At 53.8% G+C, this 20,732-nt stretch overlaps 1 protein-coding gene across 1 annotated transcript in view; it reads right to left on the reverse strand.

Annotated features, from left to right (window-relative positions):
- Nucleotides 1–20,732, reverse strand: part of FANK1 (fibronectin type III and ankyrin repeat domains 1) — a 121,521-nt gene that overhangs the window by 11,479 nt on the left and 89,310 nt on the right. The window contains exons 2-6 of the mRNA XM_062215004.1: nucleotides 20,342–20,519; nucleotides 10,202–10,326; nucleotides 2,939–3,020; nucleotides 1,778–1,852; nucleotides 984–1,049 (exon numbers count right to left, since the gene is read on the reverse strand). Coding sequence (XP_062070988.1) covers nucleotides 984–1,049; nucleotides 1,778–1,852; nucleotides 2,939–3,020; nucleotides 10,202–10,326; nucleotides 20,342–20,519 — 526 coding nt within the window. The remainder of the gene's footprint in view (nucleotides 1–983; nucleotides 1,050–1,777; nucleotides 1,853–2,938; nucleotides 3,021–10,201; nucleotides 10,327–20,341; nucleotides 20,520–20,732) is intronic.

Consider the following 20,732-nt stretch of genomic DNA (forward strand, 5'->3'; position numbering starts at 1 on the left):
TTTAATTCTTTGCTTTTTGCCTACTTCCCTGGCCCTCCTTTGTCTTTCCTTTTTAAATTGACACTATTCTTTTCAAACTTTTTCAGTTAATGGCTTAGTTCCAAAGTAAACTAAGAGTTTTTTGGGGGAGGGGAGATTTATTAAATTAAGTGATTTTTAAAATGTCGCAATTTAAAATGTATTGTGTCTACATTGTGTCTGGAGAGTAGAGGAAGCTGGTGCTCCGATTCTAGAAATTCCATCATGCTGCCCTTGTCCACGGCCTCCTTGTTCCATGGACCTGAGTCCAGGGCCTGCCCCTTCACTCTGTCACCACATGGCCCTGAGCCCCTGAGCCACAGCGATGCACCTTGCAGTGTTTGACCCAAGCACAAGTGCAAGCACAGGGCCTGACGCAGGCTTGTCATTCTGTGAGCGCTGGTTAGCCTGACGGAATCAAAGCTAATGCTGGCTTGGCCAGTATTTGAGTCTCTGACAATATTCTGCCACCTGACCTCTAGGTTTCATGCTCTTTCCACGAGCTTCCTTGTAACACCTGTACAACGTGTGCCCCTTCACCTCTGTGCTCCTGGGTTCTATCTCTGAGGCAGTTTCCGTTTGCAACTTTAGAAACACTGAGACTCTGTAAACAGATCAAGGCCGAGCTGCAGACAGCTCTGAGCAAGTGCCAAGTACAAGGGCCAGGCACTTACAACTCGGTGCCCAGCATGGAGCCACCTGCTGAGCAGTCGGGTGTGCACAGGCCCTGACGGCCCTCCCGAGACGGCTGACCCACTCTAACAGACGCCCCGTCTCCCTGATGAATGCAACCCCCACAAACAGGGCGACGTGTCAGCGGTCGCCACCACCACCTTTCCTTGTGGACCTACTCACCCACCATCGCTGTGGGAAGGAACTGAAGAAATCTGTTCGAGTGCAGCCAGAAACCCTCTGTGCACGCGCCTCCCAGTGCGGCACAGCCGAGGCCGCGTCCCACCTCCTACCTGTCCTTGCCACTCCCATTCTTCAGATTCACGTCTGTGCCATTGGAAACCAAGATCTTCACAAGCCTGAAGGAAGCAACGGTGAGGGTGAGGCCAAGCGGCGTGGATGGCATGGAGGGTGAAGGCCCAGGGAAGTCAGCCGCACTCCACTTCCTCCTCATCTTCAGAGGCCGGGGTGAAAGACAGGGCATGACTAACCCCGAGGGCTAGCCCTCCCCACCCGAAACACAGCATCTTACCCCTTACAGGTGAATTATCCATTAATATCAAACTAAACAACACAAAACAACTTAGACTACCGAAATTATGCACTATCATGTTAATGACTACTTTTAATATATACTCAAATGGCAACAGTGAATCAAAACACATTTCTTTTCTAAACTGTGTTTAGTAATGAAAATATAAACATGATTTTCAAAGATACTAGTATTTATGCTGTGTGGAACAGATAATGGAATGTGAAAGTTGTATCTTAGCATCCCCGCAGGGAGTCTGCTTTCCAGGATCTCTACCACCTTTAAGAAATTCAGAATCCAATAACCAGTTTTCCAAGGATATAGAAATGGTATTACATGTCATTAATTGTCTCCTTTAACATAGGATTGTACGTTTTTCATTCTCTCCTGCATTTTGTGTAACTATGATTAAAAAAATAAAAGCTGAATTTATAAGCCAACATGCAGCACAGTTTGGGAAAGAGAAAAAAAGCTGGGTCCCCTGCAGCCTTGATCCCTGGCTGAGTCTCTGGGGAGGGGAGACCTCACTCAGAGATCGGAAAAGACGACCCATACCTGGTGTAGCCTTTCTGGGCAGCGACCATCAGAGCAGTGAAGCCAAACTTATTGGGAACATCAACCTTCACGTGGCTGTGGGGAAAACACACAGGAAAGCATTAGCGTGCTCGCCCCAGCTCCCTGTAGAGCAGTGATTGACAGCTCTTACAGCACAAGTGGTCAAAACGGGCTCATTTGGGGGGGGGGGGGGCAGTTTCTTCCAGACTATCAAAGGTTTGTTGTCTTAGAATGTCCTGCCTAACATTTTAAAAGAGTCAAACCTAGGAGAAAAGAAAAACAATTGCTGCCGTCACTCTTAAAGCCAGCACTCCCTGCAACTCAGAAGCCAGGATGCCATCCGGGGAGATGGTACGATGAGCACAGCCTCGAGAAGTGAGCCGAGGGCGGCGCCTTCCCCGGGGACCGTCCCCGACTTCGGGGAGACCCGGGTGAGCCGAGGGCGGCGCCTTCCCCGGGGACCGTCCCCGACTTAGGGGAGACCCGGGTGAGCCGAGGGCGGCGCCTTCCCGGGGGACCGTCCCCGACTTCGGGGAGACCCAAGCTTTGCCCTGCACCACCGTCTCCTACTGGGTGTGGAGCGACGTGCTTGAAGAAAGCAGGGCTCGTCCGCCCAGGGACTCTGGTTGCTGTGGGAAGCTTCTCCGACCTGCAGAGCCCGGATTCTCCCAGGCACTCACAGCCGACTCAGAAACCACGTGGGGAACGACTTGGTGTGGAGAGGCAGCTCCCGAGGTCTCCGGCATGCCCCCGTCCACAGCTGCCCGGCATGCCCCCATCCACAGCTTCCCGGCACCTCTCAAAGGGAAGAGCAGCTGATTCAGCGCCTCCCTGATTTCCTTAGGAACCAGATGAAAAAACCTCGGGTGGGCTGTGCCTACCGGCTGTGGCATACAGGCAAGGGACAGAAATTATTCCTCGGAAGAAAACACAACCCCAGACTCGCGGTCTCCTTCAGTTTTTGCTGAATCATTACAACAGTGACACAGGGCCTTACGGCCGGATCCACCAACCACACTTCAGTCACCCGTGCCCTGAGCTCAATCTGGGAGGCCGGCTCAAGGCACAGGAATTCTCAAGAAAACAGGGTAAAGCTGCATCCTGTATGTCCGTGTGCTTGAGGGGCATTTTAAAAAGAAAAAGCAAACTGGGTCCTCTCACCCTCCTTGAAATATCCGAAGGAGCAAATCTTCGTCGTTCATGTTGACGGCTCGGTGGAAGTAGTCGCTGCTTATGGGCTCCCCTGAGGAAAGCAGAGGGACAGCAGTCACCCCGAGGAGGAGGAGGAACCATCCGTTCCAGCCACGCCCACCATGGCCTCCGGTGGATGCCACGTTCACCCCCACGAAGGCACTTGGCCGTTCCTCTAGCCACAGCTTACGTCTGCCCGCCGACGGCTTCTTTCACTGAGAGAGACCCTGCACTCAGGAGGTGCGAGGACGTCCAGACAGACACAAAGGCGCTGGACATTTTCTTATAAAATCCTGCTTTGTGTTACTTTGCTGTCTGAAAACGATCCCTCCAGATGTCACTGAACCTTAGTAAATGACTTTTTTTTGACAGGCAGAGTGGACAGTGAGAGAGAAAGAGAGAGAGAAAGGTCTTCCTTTTCCGTTGGTTCACCCTCCAATGGCCGCCGCAGCCGGTGCACCATGCCGATCCGAAGCCAGGAGCCAGGTGCTTCTCCTGGTCTCCCATGCGGGTGCAGGGCCCAAGGACTTGGGCCATCCTCCACTGCACTCCCGGGCCACAGCAGAGAGCTGGACAGAAGAGGAACAACCGGGACAGAATCCAGCGCCCCTAACTGGGACTAGAACCCGGGGTGCCGACGCCACAGGCGGAGGATTAGCCTGGTGAGCCGAGCCGCCAGCCGTAAATGACTCTTACAAGCAAGGAAGAGCCCAGCAATTGCCACGACATCCTTCCATTATTTGCCAGAGCCACTAAACTGTTGAAAACAACAAACAAAAGAACACAAATTGCTTTAACACTTGAAATTGAAGTTTTCAGTTCTTCCCAGGAATACGGTCTCCTCGGAGCTGGTGGGGGCCAAAGGAGCGCAGGCCTGCAGGGAAGCAGGGGGAGGGTCTGCCAGGCAGAGGAGAGCAAGGAGGAGTCTGAGGAGGGAAGCAAGCAGGCAGGACGACACCTGTCCCTTTGTACAGGGGAACGGGAACTCCGCAGGGAAGAGGAAGGGGCAGGGTTCCGCAGGAAGTAAAGGCCACCAGCAAGAGTCCATCCTTCAGGGCATTGCTTTCATATTCCACCTCCCAGAGCCCCGTGGGTGCCCGCCCCAGACTCCATCTCCCAGAGGTTCCCGTGGGGGGGGTCCTCTTAAATTACCACAATTAAGCTTAAGGGAAACACTTAGAGTAGCACCTGGCAGGCCTGTTGTTGGGTGACAGTGACTGTAGGAGCAGCAGCTGTCACTGGTGGACACAGTCCCATGCTTCTCTCATAGCCAACGTGACCTTGACAGGTGCTCACATGTGTCATCATTGGTCCAAGTCGTCTGCAAGGCTGCGAGGTCTCCTTCATTCATTCAGCAAGTACTGAGCGACTTGCATGCCAAGACAACAAGACAACATCCTCCCCTTGTTCATTTACACTGCGAGTCCCACTTCAGTCTATTATTATTTTAACTCACAAAAGGAAATATCTAGCCCCTACCCCCACCCTCCTGCACTGCCCCCAGGCTGCCTCCTGGGCTCACCCTACCTAACCTGCCTCTCCTGGCCTGGCCACCCCGTGTCTGCTCCTTAAGGGACAACAGCTCCCAGGCTTAGGAGCCTCTCCCCTGATTTCCTCAGAGGGGCAATGGGTCAACTGGGAGTGTGGTGCCAGAACAGGGGGTCTCTATCAGAATGACCTTGAGCCCTTAGCTTTTGGTAAAAAACAAATCAATACCAAGTTAAAATTACTTGGAAATAACAAATTATTTGTCTGCTAGAGCTTGCCAATCTCTTAAAGGCTTTTTTTATTATTATACTTCCTTTTCTTCATTCCACACATATTTTAAGGCCAAAAGTTTCAAATCAATGTTATCACAATAAAGCTATCAGAGGCCAAGGCCTGCAGCTGCCCTGCCTTCAAGGGGAGGGCATGCCTGGCCCAGCAGTTGTACTACAGAGGCTAAGGAAGGGGGCAGGGTTCTTCCGGAGGATGCTTGACATTGTCTGGTGACACTTTGTCACAATTTAGGAAGTGGTGCTACCGTCCAGGAGAGGGCCAGGGATGCTGTATACAAGACAGCCCCCTCCCCCAGAGAATCACCTGGGCCCAAAACATCAGGAGTCTCAGGGTTGAGAACCCATGTGGATGTATCCACATGGAGCTGAAGTGATCTGTCTGTGACCCGTCCACACCTCAGGGGGATCAACTAGCCCTACCGACTGTTTCTCTTTCTCTGCGTTTCCCAGGAAGCAGGGGGAAATGGTGTGGTGTGTCTCCGTTACCCACCAAACAGCCCCCGCTGCTGCGAACATCAAACTTCAACTGCCATGAAAAACATAAAAACACGTCCTCTGGACAGAATCACCAACAAAAACTTGTTACTTCTACTGTATTTTAAGATGCGGCGATACCCTGAACCAAATCCTACCAAGCTGCACAAAGGACAGTACACACGATGCTTTCTAAATTCTCTCAACTGGGGCCGAGTCAGTTGTCCAAGGTCACCCAGGTAGGAGTGACCGCAGCAGAGATCAAGGCCAGGCCTCCAAGGTCCTGCGCCTCCTCCTAGTGTTCAGTAATACGGAGCTACCTGACCACGTCACAATACACCTGCATTCCTATGAAGTTTTGTCACGTTTGTAAAAGTGCAATTAAGAGGAAGGACATTTTCCATGAACTTTTTTGAGTCCCCTTGTATAAACAACCTAAATAAATATCCGTCTTGGAGGTATGAAAGGACAAGCACACTACAAAACTTCTGCAGAGTGCCAACTTCTTGGGGTTGTAACAACAGCTCTAGGAGCACCCCAGCAGCCCTCCACGTGCGCTCCTGTGCTGGCACCAGCCTTCACACGGCCGAGTTCACCGAACAGCAAGGCCCTCCTGCTGGGGGCACCTCCCAGAGCATCCCAACCAGGAAGCTGCAGCGTGCACCTGCAAAACAGAGTAAGTTCATCTGATGCGTGTGAGCTTGAGGACGGCTCACAGCAAAGACCAGAGTAGTCAGATAGAATGAAAGCAAACATATTGCCTACTCCAGCTTCTGCAAGCTGTGATCAGCACGTGAGAACAGGGGACCCCTCGCAGAAGAGAGGGAAAGCAACACCATGGCTCCATGTTTCTTGCTTGCCAACTTTCAGCAAAATGGAGAAATCACCATCCTTTGGGGTAGGAGAGCCCTCTCCCAGCACTAACTCCTAAGCCTCCTCACACTCCGCCCTGGCAGCCAGAGGGGCACAGAGCATTATCAGAGGAACCCACAATGCTGGAGGCACAGCCAAGCCTCATGGTTACAGGAATGACAGAGCAACAGGGAGGAAATGACAAGGCCGGAAGGCCATTCTTTGCAGGGCACAGCAATTCTTTCTTCTACTAACACGCAGGAGTCATGAAGAACAAGAAGTCAAAGTTGCAGGGAGACTCTGTGGGCCCGGCCAGGAGACTGCACCACCGTAAGTGCAGGTGGACACACACAGGCAGGCCTGCACAGGTTTGTCTGCCTCGCATTTGTCCCGAGTGTTAAAATCAAATGGCAAACTGAGGTGTCCACGGTGTGGACATCCTTGAGCGCTCGCCTGAGCTGGATGGAATTCAACACTCAGGGCCCCATGAGCGAGGACACCCAGGAGCAGCAAGACAGAGTGGTCTCGGGGAGCCATTGCCCAGCCTCTGTAGGGAGGCCGTCTGGCTGCAGCCGTGCCCACAGATGTTATGATGCAGCAGTAACACCTTTCATTGTAGAATTTAAGTCTTTATTAAAAGCAGTGAATAAATCATGGGCTCATTGGAGAAGACATTTGCCAATTAACAAGTAGCAGCTGTTTTTCTTTCTTTTTAAGGCCCCAACTGATCAGAATTGCACGCCTCATTTAAGCAAGATCTCACGTACTTTACCTGGGAAGGGAAAAGGCTGAGCATCCTCTATTCAAACAAAGGACATGCTTTTGTGATTCACCGAAACACTCTCGAAACTAAATGCAAATTATCAACCCACAGAAGCATTTCCACTTGCTTCATATAATGTGCACATCTTCAAGTCTTTGTTTAGCAAGATCTGCGTTGGATGTTACCAACAGCAGCTGGCCAGCGGAGCCAAGAGCCTGCCCCAGCCCAGGGAAGAAGCTACCCGACCCCCACCACTCTCAGCAGAGTCCCAGGAGGCTGACATGGCTCTCTGGTTGCGGGCACTTGTGCTGTTACATGGCAGCGAAAAAGGTAGGAGTCCCCAGCACACCTGGTCATCGCCAACATGCCCCTGTCCCCACAGAAGGGCTTGTCATATTACCCGGGGAAGCCAAGGGACCGTACTGACGAGTGCCCTAACCAGCTATGCATGGCTGCCCCTCCAAAGCCAGCTGGGCAAGAAGTCACACCTGGCCAGCAGGCACGACCCTAGCCGGCACACAGGCTGAGAGGACCATTCTCACTTTCCAAGGAGGGCTCCAAATGTGCACAGAGGCACAGCGCTAGGACAGTTCTTACCTTCCAAAGAGAGCTCCAAGTGGGAAGTTAGGCCAGAAGGTCCCGAAGACCCTGCCCTGGCTTTGATGTGCCACTAAAAGGAGCCAGCAGCTCCCTACAGGCCACCGCGGATGGCTACAGAAACGACTGTGTTCCCCCATGGCTGGCAAGTTCAGGTACAGGCTCCTTGGCCAATGGGAAGCTGATCTGTCCCCAACACAAGTGCAAGCTGAGAAAAAAAATCAGTGTTTCCCTACATACTTATAATGCTGTCTCTGGGCCTGAGACCATCGTCCATCCATCGAGGATCCGATACCCGTTAGAGATGGCAGATCCAGCAACCTCACCCTTCAGCAGCTCACAACTTAGGCGGGCTTCAAAAAAGTGGATAAATATGCAGACAAGACACAAGTGCTATTCAGGGTGATGAGATCTCTCTCTGGACCGGGGAAGGAGCTGAAGTGTGTGGCAGAGCAAGTGAAGCTACACAAGGAACTACACCAAGCAGAGCTTTGTCCATGGGGCAGGCTCAGTGGGCGGAGCTTCAGCAGGTACTCCCGAGGACAGAGGATGGGAGTATTTGAGTGGCTACAACGTGTAGGTGGGCAGAGACAGCCAGAGGGCAGAAGGAAGCTGAGAGGTGGCCTGAGAGAGCATCCTAGGCAGATGTTCCCCCGTGGAGAGCCTGGCCCAGTGCTAGGCCCCCTTTGCCACCTTTACTCCTGTCCCTTTGCCACCAAACCCTTACCTTCCTGCAGCACAGAGAACACAAACACATTCTGTTGCTCCGCCCTGTTCTTCCCCAAGGAACTCCAGGAGCTAAAGTTTGTCCGTATAAAAGCAAAGCTTTCCACTCGGCCAGCATCCCATATGTCCCGGCTGCTCCACTTCTCATCTAGCTCCCTGATAATGTGCCCAGGAAGGCAACGGAAGACACTCCAAGTACCTGGGCTCCTGTCATCGACATGGAAGACCCAGATGGAGTTCCAGGCTCCTACTTTCAGTCCGGTCCAGCCCCAGCCATTGTGGCCTTTTGGGGAATGAACCAGCAGAAGGAAAATTTGTCTCTCCCTCTATCACTCTGCCTTTCAAATAAATAAAAATAAATCTTTTTTAAAAAAGAAAAAAAAAAAAAAAAGGAACAGGCTCTCTTTGTGAACCTGAATCTCCATAATTGACCATTTCAAAGTTTCCTCTGGAATTACGTTTCTCCATGGCTGACTGAGCATTATTTGGGAATGTTCACAGAGTCTGAGCCTTAACTGAACTCTCGAGTTTGCTAAACCAAGATCTACTGCCGGGGCCAGCGCTGTGGTACAGCAGTTAAAGCTGTCACCTGCAGTGCTGGCATCCCGTATGGGCACTGGTTCGAGTCCCAGCTGCTCCACTTCCGATACATCTCTCTGCTGTGGTCTGGGAGAGCAGTGGAGGATGGCCCATGTCCTTGGGCCCCTGGGCCTGCCTGGGAAGACCTGGAGGAAGCTCCTGGCTTCAGATCGGCGCAGTTCTGGCCGTTGCAGCCGTCTAGGGAGTGAATCAGCAAATGGAAAACACTCTCTCACTCTCTCTCTCTCTCTCTCTCTGCCTCTCCTTCTCTCTCTGTGTAACTGTGACTTTCAAATAAATAAAACAAAATTTAAAAAAAGATCTACTGCCCTGGTGTCGTATTTGCAATTAAAGGTATCATGGGCTAACTCAACATGAAAATCATCTTTCATCCACACAAAAATGTTCGTGAATAAACACCTGAAGGGCACATTGAAACCACAGAAGTATATACATCCACACCAAGTGCCTCCATGAATCCAACCCGAGAACAGGGCCAGGCGTTCGGCTCAGCAGGAAAGACACCTACAGTCTGTGCAGGGGACCAGGGCTCAGTACCAGCCTCTGCCTCCTGTCAGCTTCCTGCCTGCGCCGACTCTGGAGGCAGCAGCGATGGCCCATCAAGTGGGTGACCTGGACTGAGCTCTCTCCCAGCTTCAGCCCCAGCTAGGGGCTGTGGTGGGCATCTGGGGAGTGAGCCAGCAGAAAAGGAGATGCCTCTTCTGTCTCCCAGATACGTGTATTTAAAAACCGAAAAAAACCTTATGAACAGGTGATTTCCTTTGTGCAACTCAAACAAGACTTGCCAGTGTTGTCAGGAGGGTCATGAAAGACAGCTCTATTTTAATCTTGACGACATGCCTGCTCAAAGACGGCAGACACTGGACACACACAGTTAACAGAAATCTTTAAATAACGATCTCACAAAATGCAGTGCAGCTCGACGGGGACAAGGATGACGTGGTTGGAGCACCAGAGCCAGCCTCTCAGGTCTCTGCCTCAGGGTGGGGCGCTGGCGCCTGGGCACCCCGTGGATGGGCGCTCATCCTTCCTCAGCCCCGCCTCCCCAGGAGCCAGCCGTGTGCAGCAAATCAGGACGCACACGTAAAAGGAGTGACGGCCGAGCAGATCCCTCCCCAGGGACAGCAGGCGGCCTGCTCCGTCCATACCCTTCCAGCTCCTTCCCTAAGAAGGCGATTCTACCCTTGTGTGTCACATGACCACCAACAGGACAGTCCTGGCACCGACACAGCTCTCCCAATTTGTGAGGGCTGAATTTGACTTCCCTAGTGTTGTATGCTACAGCTGGGCCCAGCCAGTAAACAACATTGTCACAGTATTCAAAAATAAACTGCTCCTGCTTCCAATAAAGCCAAGCAAAACACAGTCTTTACACCTACAGATTCCTGTCACACTGTTAATCCTCATCTTTGGATAAGCGAGGGCAGGTGTGTGTGCACTCACCGGTCGTGGATACAGAGACGACTGGGCTGTACTCAAATTCTCCAGAGGGGCTGGTGACCTTCAGTCGGAATCTGTGCAGTGTCCTTGGTTCCAGACCTTCCACAACGTGCTGTGTTGCGTAGCCCCTGGACAGAGGGAGACACGCAGGTAATTGACAGGTCATGAGATGGGCAAGTGGAAGCGGTTTGTGAACACCAGCTGTCTCCAGCGCAGATCTGATGCCCTGATTTGCTGAACTCCTTGAGGACAAAGGATCAGTCACATGGAGCACCTCCATCCCTAGCCAGCAGGTTCCCTCTCTGTCCCGCTGCGCCTACGCCAGTGCCCGTCACAGAGCTGCCATGCAATTCCGTACTTTGGAGAAATAATCACATTAACCCATGATCTTTGAGCCCCGGTGACAAAGTTTCCCCTTTGAGAAGACAGGCAGTCGAACTGTACAGATGTGATCTGCAAGAGGGCCCCCGAGTGGATGGGTGAGGCCAACAGGCAGCTCCAGACCTACACCAAAGCAAAGCAATTCTGCAGGGAGAAGGCCTGAAGAGGCGAAGCACACAACTGCTAGCAGTCCATTGGCAATACGGGCCGGTAGCACGTGCAGTCACTCTAACGTCCTGCCACGTGTTTAAGGTCATCCGGGGATGAATGAATGGCGGTGGAAATAGACACTGCATGCTGCTAGAGCAGAAATCTAACTGGACGCTTGCAGGGGTAACCCCCTGCCTCTGGAAGCAAACAGGGCCGAGGCTAATCATCTGGAGCCGGCAAAATGAGCACCAAGAAAGGCAGTTAGGTGGCCTGCCGGCCAGCCTGCCCCGAAATCCTGGGATCCAGCCTCAGGTGCAAGATCTCCCCTCCCCCCACACAAGTCCCAGGGGCCTGACATTGCCTTGGTGTCTGTTCTAGGGTATTAGGTCTCCAAAGAGTGACATCTATTTCCCAAAATTGCCCCAAACCTCAGTTTCTTTTGCTGGCAAAATTCGCTGGTATCTGACTCAATTCCATGTACCTCTTTCCAAACTCTCCGTGTACTCTTTCCTCATACCTCAAAGGTTCACTTTTTGAGGGGACGTGTACATGCGGATGTGAGTGCGCGTGCCATTTCCAGTTCCTTCTGCCCTGCTTCCACACCGGCCCAGTCCCACTCCCCCGTCCGGGACACGCTCCCTGGGCGCCTTGCTCTCCAAGCGTACCACTGTTTTCTCCGCTTTTCTGTCTCTAGTTTTCCTTCCCTTCTCCCCAGATCTTCTGCAGAGGCCTGAACCATGCTTTGGGACACAACTAATTTAGCAGAAGATGTTTATGTGCAACCTAAATATTTACACACCAATTCCACCCCATGAAACTTACAATTACACGGAATACCCTTCACTTGCAAGATGCTGGGCCACGCTGGGCGGTAGCCTCAGGCAGGTTCAGGTTCATCTCAGCCTCAGCTTTGCCAACAACAAGGTGACCCTGTCTCCCGCTGATGAGACAGCAAGATAGGGGCATCCAGGGCAGGGGGGAAGGGACACTGAGGCAGACTGAAGTAGCAGTGCCTTACAAAAGCTCACCTGGAAACTCGGCTGAAGAGGCCTGAAACAGGCGGGTGTGCTAACACCTCGCCCATTAAGCATCCTCATCCCTCACGTGCAGGCTCCACTGAGAACACTGTCCTTCCCCGAGGAGGAGGCACAGCACTAAGGGCATCTTCAGTACCTGTGCTCCAGATGGAGGAGTGTCTCCAAGACAGAACCCAGGAGATCTTCTAAGTGTCCCTTGCCAAGCTCGGCCACCAACCAGCTGTTTGCCGCATGGTTAAGATACCATTTGACACTCGCACTCCAGTGTTGGAATCCCTGCGTTTGAGTCCCAGCTCCACCTCTGATTCCAGCTTCCTGCTGTGCATAGCGTGGGAAGCAGCAGGTGATGGCTCAAGGACTTGGGTCCCTGCCAACCATTTGGGAGATCTGGATGGAATTCGTGGCTCCTGGCTTCCGTCTGGCCCAGCCCCAGCTGTCACTTTGGAAGTGCACTAGAAGATGGAAGATCTCTTTCTGTTCATCTGCCTCCCTGCCTTTCAAATAAAATGAAAATACATTTTTTTAAAGATTGATTTATTTGAAAGAGTTACAGAGAGAGGAGAGGCAGAGAGAGAGAGAGAGTCAGTCTTGCGCCCAGTGGTTTACTCCCCAATTGGCCGCTACGGCTGGAGCTGCACCAATCCAAAGCCAGGAGCTTTTTCCGGGTTTCCCACATGGGTGCCATCTTCTACTGCTCTCCCAGGCCATAGTAGAGTGTTGGATCAAAGTGGAGCAGCCAGGTCTCGAACCAGTGCCTATATGGGATGCTGGCTCTTCAGCCCAGGGCATTAACCTGCTGCACCACAGCGTCAGCCCCAATAAATACAATTTTAAAAAGCATTTCCTCTGGTCAGGGGCAGAGAGGCTAGGTGCCAGGAGACCATTATCTATGACAGCAAAGGGGAAATAGGGAGAGGGGCACCCAGGACAGGCAGGCAGGCAGCCCCTGGGCCACCTGAGAAAAGAGAGAAGGCTTGGGGCCCAGGCACAGCAGGCAGATATGGCCCAGACACTCTCACTGGGAAAGAGCACAGGGGCGAGGGCCCAGCATGCTCCCAAGAGAGAGAGCTCAACGAAATCAAAGACTTGGCAGAGCCAGCTCTGAAAACTGGGAAGTATTTACAAAGACCTGCTGCCCAGGGCATGTCTCTCCTGTGCAGCTTAACCAAATGTGAAGTTTCCACACAAAATAAAGTCCTGAACATGCCATGATCCTTTCCTGCATCTCAAGTGACTTCAGCACCAAAGTGAAAAGGAATTCCTGGGCGTGGGTCTAACGGAGCCAAGAAAACTCTGACACAGAGCAGAGTGCCCCGACGTGGGCATGCGGCTGCCCGCTGGCATCATTCTCACCAAGAGCGCCTTCCTCTTCACCCAGAGCATCAGTCAGGTTGGCCTCTGTTGGCCCCTGACCTGCAACAACGTGCTCTCCCTCCCGCCGTGGGCAGGTGCCACGTGGCAGAAGTGATGCTATGTGGCTCTGGGCCCAGGCCTCAAGATGCTTGGGATCTTCTGCTTCCACTCCCCTTGAAAGCCAGCTCCCCTGCTAGGGAAAGACCCCAACCCTGGTCAGACACCAAGCAACAAGGGGAGACAAAGAAGCCCAGCTGGCCTCCTGCGTCAACCCAGCTTTCCCAACCGTGGCCTCACACCCACAAGCGTGAAGCAGCCGTGAGGTCCCACAGCCCCAGTGTGCCAAGACCACACTGCCTGCCCATAGATGGACATACGGCTGTCTTGTCATACCAGCCAAGACCACGAGCAACAGAGACACAAGCCACCCCAAGCTGCCCACCTGTGGATGGACACGTGGCTATCTTAGCTGGAAAATTTGTGGGTGGTTTGTGAGGCTGCAGTAGGTGACTGACATGTCATGAATTAACAAAAAAGAAGCCACAAGAAAGACAAAGAAATAATAATGAGCATTAAGTAAACTATTTGAATCAAAAAAAATGTGTGAAAGATAGATACAAATGCAGTGACTTAAGAGGCAAAATGTCTAAAAACCAAGATAAATACTCAAAATGTCATGGGCTAAGATATCAGCCTGGCACAAAGTGGCCACGTGAGCAGGTAGTCTGTGATCACCCAAGCACCAGCTGTGAAGCCACACGAACTGGAATCATGAAGGCTGAGCTCAACACTCCGACCCCTGAGAAGATCACAGGCTCCATGAGAAGAGGCCAGCCGAGCCTCCCTGAGCTCACAGGGAGATGTCAAAGACTTAACACAGTTTTAGCGCAAAACCAAACCAGCGTCTCCTGTGAAATGCAACACTGCTGAGCATCGTTAAGAACAGCACCCGCACAACCCCAGGAAAGGGAAACAACCACACTGCTGGACAGCCGCCCTGCTGAGCACACTGGTGGGGGCTCCAGACTCTCACAGCGTCAGTGGAGACGGCCCTTAGAGGGCACACCACAGCCCAGCAGGCACAGCCACCCACAGGACGCTGCACAGAGCAGTTCAGTCCCCTGGAGGGCAACACCACAGCCCAGCAGGCACAGCTGCCCACAGAGCATCTCAGTGCCCCCCTGGAGGGCACACCACAGCCCAGCAGGCACAGCTGCCCACAGGATGCTGCACAGAGCAGCTCAGTCCCCTGGAGGGCACACCACAGCCCAGCAGGCACAGCTGTCCACAGGACACTGCACAGAGCATCTCAGTGCCCCCCTGGAGGGCACACCACAGCCCAGCAGGCACAGCCGCCCACAGAGCATCTCAGTGCCCCCCTGGAGGGCACACCACAGCCCAGCAGGCACAGCTGCCCACAGGGCGCTGCACAGAGCAGCTCAGTGCCCCTGGAGGGCTCACCACAGCCCAGCAGGCACAGCTGTCCACAGGACACTGCACAGAGCAGCTCAGTCCCCTGGAGGGCTCACCACAGCCCAGCAGGCACAGCTGTCCACAGGACACTGCACAGAGCAGCTCAGTGCCCCCCTGGAGGGCACACCACAGCCCAGCAGGCACAGCCACCCACAGGACGCTGCACAGAGCAGCTCAGTCCCCTGGAGGGCTCACCACAGCCCAGCAGGCACAGCTGCCCACAGAGCATCTCAGTGCCCCCCTGGAGGGCACACCACAGCCCAGCAGGCACAGCTGCCCACAGGACGCTGCACAGAGCAGCTCAGTCCCCTGGAGGGCACACCACAGCCCAGCAGGCACAGCTGTCCACAGGACACTGCACAGAGCATCTCAGTGCCCCCCTGGAGGGCACACCACAGCCCAGCAGGCACAGCTGCCCACAGGACGCTGCACAGAGCAGCTCAGTCCCCTGGAGGGCACACCACAGCCCAGCAGGCACAGCTGCCCACAGGGCGCTGCACAGAGCAGCTCAGTCCCCTGGAGGGCACACCACAGCCCAGCAGGCACAGCCACCCACAGGACGCTGCACAGAGCAGCTCAGTCCCCTGGAGGGCTCACCACAGCCCAGCAGGCACAGCTGCCCACAGAGCATCTCAGTGCCCCCCTGGAGGGCACACCACAGCCCAGCAGGCACAGCTGCCCACAGGACGCTGCACAGAGCAGCTCAGTCCCCTGGAGGGCACACCACAGCCCAGCAGGCACAGCTGCCCACAGGACGCTGCACAGAGCAGTTCAGTCCCCTGGAGGGCACACACAGCCCAGCAGGCACACTGTCCACAGAGCATCTCAGTGCCCCCCTGGAGGGCACACCACAGCCCAGCAGGCACAGCTGCCCACAGGACGCTGCACAGAGCAGCTCAGTCCCCTGGAGGGCTCACCACAGCCCAGCAGGCACAGCTGCCCACAGGACGCTGCACAGAGCAGCTCAGTGCCCCCGGAGGGCACACCACAGCCCAGCAGGCATAGCTGCCCACAGGACACTGCACAGAGCAGCTCAGTGCCCTGGAGGGCACACCACAGCCCAGCAGGCACAGCTGCCCACAGGGCGCTGCACAGAGCAGCTCAGTGCCCCTGGAGGGCACACCACAGCCCAGCAGGCATAGCTGCCCACAGGATGCTGCACAGAGCAGCTCAGTCCCCTGGAGGGCACACCACAGCCCAGCAGGCACAGCTGCCCACAGGACGCTGCACAGAGCAGCTCAGTGCCCTGGAAGGCACACCACAGCCCAGCAGGCACAGCTGCCCACAGGGCGCTGCACAGAGCAGCTCAGTCCCCTGGAGGGCACACCACAGCCCAGCAGGCACAGCTGCCCACAGGACGCTGCACAGAGCAGCTCAGTGCCCTGGAGGGCTCACCACAGCCCAGCAGGCACAGCTGTCCACAGGGCGCTGCACAGAGCAGCTCAGTGCCCTGGAGGGCTCACCACAGCCCAGCAGGCACAGCTGTCCACAGGGCGCTGCACAGAGCAGCTCAGTGCCCCTGGAGGGCACACACAGCCCAGCAGGCACAGCTGCCCACAGGACGCTGCACAGAGCAGCTCAGTGCCCCCGGAGGGCTCACCACAGCCCAGCAGGCACAGCTGCCCACAGGACGCTGCACAGAGCAGCTCAGTGCCCCTGGAGGGCACACACAGCCCAGCAGGCACAGCTGCCCACAGGACGCTGCACAGAGCAGCTCAGTGCAGACGCTGAGGACTCACAAAGCAGGCACGGGACCACAGAGCAGCACAGCCTTGCACGGCCTGCGCACAGTAGGTAAAAGAATGAAGTCAGCTTAGAACTCCTCCACAATGGAGGGAAATGTGCAAGAATGTAAAGCCACCTCTGTTTTTCTTACCAGTCACTAAGCCAACACTTGCAAGAGCAGAAAACACACAGAACTTCTTGAGTTTTCTTTCTGCACTCCCTCACCAGCATCTCAATCCAGCCACCTGTCGAGGACTCAAGTTCCCTTCCCAAACCCAGACGCTTCCCCTGCCCACCCTTCCCCATCAGTCTCCTTCCGTCTCCTCCTGGCTGGTGAACAGTTCCAAACTGAGATACAGGGCTGGTGTTGTGGCCCAGTGAGTTAAGTCACTGCCTGCCATGCCAGTATCCCACAGATGCTAGCTCTAGTCCTGGCTACTCCACTTCCAATCAAGCTCTCTGCTAATGCACCTGGGAAAGCAATGGAAGATGGCTCAAGTGCTACAGCCCCTGCTACCCATGTGGAGACCTGGGTGGAGTTTCAGGCTCTTGGCTTTGGCCTGGCCCAGACCTGGATGTTGTAGCCTTTTAGGAAATGAACCAGCAAATGGAAGATCTCTGTCTCTCCATCTCTCTGTGCCTTTGTCTCTCTGCCTCTCAAGTAAATCTCTTTTTCTAACTGAGATAGATAGATATACAGATAGATGCCTCCTGTAATCATCCCCTGTATCTCATATACCCTGTGTCTGGCTCGCCAACAAATTTTTCAAACCTCTTTAAAACACATCCTGAATTCAACCACTTCTCACACTGTTCTGCTAGCTCCCTCCTCAATTATTGCAAAAGCTTCCTAATTAGCCCTCCCTGCTGCTAGGCCTCCCTAAAGCCTGCTACCAACTCAGCAGCCAGAGCGAGCCAGTGAAACACAAGCCAGGCCATGCCGCTGGGCAGTGGAACCCTCTCCTGTGGCTTTCCCCACTTCTCTGGAGGGAGAGGCCAAGGTTCTCTGGATAACTCAGACTCAGGGCTGGACTCCCCCCCCATTACCTCGCTGCCCTCCGTGCATGCCCTACCCTCGTTCGCACCACTCCTTGAGGGTCTCGGAACACAGCAGGCACACTCCCACCTCAAGGTCCTCTCACTTGCATTTGCCCTGCCTGGCAGGCTCTCCTCGCTTCTGGTCTTCACTCAGAAGATACCTCTGCAGGGGGGACTCCCTGACCTTCCTTGGCCCCCGGTTTTCCCATGCCTCCTCCCTTTAGTGCCAATGGCCATCCAACAGTCTTTTCTCTTTGTTTATATACCGTATCATCTGTCCTCCACGTCAGGAGGGAGGGATTTCTGCCTGTTTGTCCCCAGCATCCAGAAAGGTGTTTGGCCACAGCACACAGTCAGCAACATCTGCTGATAGAAGGAAGTGCAGGACTCCAACTATCGGGAATTCCTTCGGGGAGCAGACAATAGGACAGTCAGAGGGAAGACTGGACTTGGGCAGGGAGAAGGTAGGGCGATTGTGGGGAGGGGAATCTACTCAAACGAGAAACAGTTAACTGCTCATGCAGCAGCTGCCGAGGCCTGCACCAAGGACAGGAGGGTGTGCAGGGAGCTCAAGGCTCAGATGTAAGAGGCAATGAGAAAGGCAGACTGCAGGCAAACCGTGAAAGGCACCAAGTGTTGATCTGAAGAGCACGACCTTCAACCATCCAACAATGGAGACCCACCGGAAGCAGTCTGATGACAGAGGAAAAAGAAAGCCAACCTAGCACAACAGGAAAAAGGCACGGATGACAAGGGAAGAGAGTGGAGGTCAGCTCACACAGTCAGCAAACGAGCTGGGCAAGTGGGCCTGGGGACATGGCAGTGAGCAGAACAGGGAGTAGGGGGGAAGGGGAGCACAGAAAAGAGACAGCCCCAACCAGATAACCGACTGGCTACGAGAGACCACGGAGCAGATAACCGACTGGCTACAGGAAACCACGGAGCAGATAACCGACTGGCTACGAGAGACCACGGAGCAGATAACCGACTGGCTACAGGACACCACAGAACAGAACTCACAACCAGCTATGCGGGGCCACCCAGGAGAGGCCAAGTCCGAGACAGCACCACTGACTCAAGGTTACCCAGGGACAGCAAGGAACAGAAACTGACAAGTCAGGAAGAAGTTGTTAAATCCACAATCCCAACATTTGATACTCCAAGCAATCGTTTCTGTTTTTGCCTTTTTTTTTTTTTTTAAAGAAGAGCATTTGCTGGTTTCAGTGATGTCTAGAGAAAAGCGGTGCAAGACAGAGGTCAAGAGTAACGCAGTCCGCTTCTGCCACCTAGTGTCGAGGTGTGTGCTGCGCCATCAATTCTCAGGGAACACAGGCTTCCCCGGGCCTCGGAGCTGGCCAACAGCTGCCTGGTCTGTGAGCAGAGAGAAAAGCCACAGAGGCACACTGGGGCTGGGGGCCACCCCACGTGGCTGGTGAGCCAGGACAGAGGTCACGAGGAAACAAGTGCACGTTCTTTTCCTTTCTCCGCAGAAGTACCTAGGCCACCGCAAAGCCCGAGTTCTGCTGGAGGCTGCCTTCAGGGAGCCACACGGGACACAACTCAAGCGGCACTGCAGCTCGATCAGGCCACGGAGCCTTTCCACATGGCAACCACTGGGCAGGTTGTGTTTACAGGCACAGAGAGGCTATCGATCGGGTAACAGCTGACGCCCGAGCACGCACCGTATGCAGACAGGAAGGGATTGAAAAATTCATAGAAAAGTGGAATTGAAAGAAGAATTGATTTGGGGGGCGAGAATCACTTTGGAACTCTGCCTTTATCCTAATCTACAAACTTCCTGAAGACCCCTCCGTTCATCGCCCCTCACATCAGGCCCTCAGCACAAGGCCTCCTTGAGAAAAGGCTGGGAAGGTGACGGCACTGTCATCGATCTGAGCTGATCGATGCCGGCTTGCGAGAGCGCACCGGGTTTTCCACGACACTGCCAGAGGAGCGACATGGGCAAAAGGTGCTCCAGGTGCGCTACTTCTTACAGCCAGGCATGACTCTACAATAGCCTCAAAATAATAAAAAGCTGCATTAAAAACCAGGTTGTATCTCACCACTGGTAATCCCGCATCACAGAAATACAGTCACTTTACAAGTGGCAAAGCTGTCAGAGGGAAGAAATAAGAGTTGAGAGGAAGACAAAGGAAGTATGACTTCTCAATTACTCCCACGGCATCTGCCGACTGGTGCGACGGCTACCTGGATGGCTGCCGCCCGCCAGCCAGCACACCCTAGAAGCTGGGGACAGAATGGTAAGCAAGCAGGCATCTTCTCTGCCTCCCACTGCGTTCAAACGCTGGTGGGAGATGGAGAATGGACACGCAAATAAGCGAATGAATCCAGGCAGAACCAAACGCTGTTGAGGCATAGGAAGCAAGGCTCTGAGCGAGAGGATGTGGGGTGGATGGAAGGCTGCTCCAGGAGGCTTTGGGAGAGGCCAAAATCTGCCTGGTATTGAGGATCCAGCCACACAGAAACATTCCCAGAAAAGGCAGCAAGCACAGCCCTGATAGGGGAACAGGCTCGGCCTGGTCAAGGCTGAGAAAGAGGTAGCTAGCTTGGTTGGAGAGAATTGGCAAGGAGACAATGGTAAGACAGATCAGAGAAGCCAGCCGGGGTGGGCCCCGGGGACCCCGTGCACATCTGTGAACAAAAGCGCCCAGTAGCACGACAGGAACTGTGTCTAATTTCATCAACCTGTCTGGATTCAGTCTCACTTTATGGATTTTTTAAATACATACTCACACACCATTGGGATATTTCAAAAGTCAAAGAACCTCTAAAATGTACAGAAGACTCAACGTTCATGTTAAATGGTTATTTTCCAAAAATCATAATTCATGAAAGAGCGTGAACGCCACTGATGCTGTCTCGTTCTTTAATTCCAAAACAAGTGGTGGCTTTTTAGCAACAGCAGAAATCATTCCAGGCAGCCAGGAGATCAAAGCAACGTGGCAAACAGCAGCAGTGCACTTACGCATAAATGATACCGTAGCTGTGCACTCTGGGGTCTTCCTCTTCGATCGAGAACCTGAACCACTGCTCCTGGGGGCCCTGCCGTCTAGCTGCCTTTTCCAGATCCCAGTGTAATTCAATGCTGTGATGAGTCACTTTGCCCACGACAGGTGGATGAGGCTTTGAACATGGCGTGATTTCTAAAAAAAGAATGAGAGAGGATTTCAGGGCCCGTTTCCATGAGGAAGAGACACCAGCTGCTCGGTGATCAAACTGTTTCTCCTTCAGGCAAACACAGAAGGAAACCTCCCCACTGCTCGCAGAACACCACCTGGAAACCTGAAAAATACCAGACCCAGCAATAAGGCGAGTTACACGTCCCTCCAGCAGCCTGCACCACGCCTCAATCTCCT

This window comes from Lepus europaeus, chromosome 17, assembly GCF_033115175.1.
Source record: "Lepus europaeus isolate LE1 chromosome 17, mLepTim1.pri, whole genome shotgun sequence".
Lineage (NCBI taxonomy): Eukaryota > Metazoa > Chordata > Mammalia > Lagomorpha > Leporidae > Lepus > Lepus europaeus.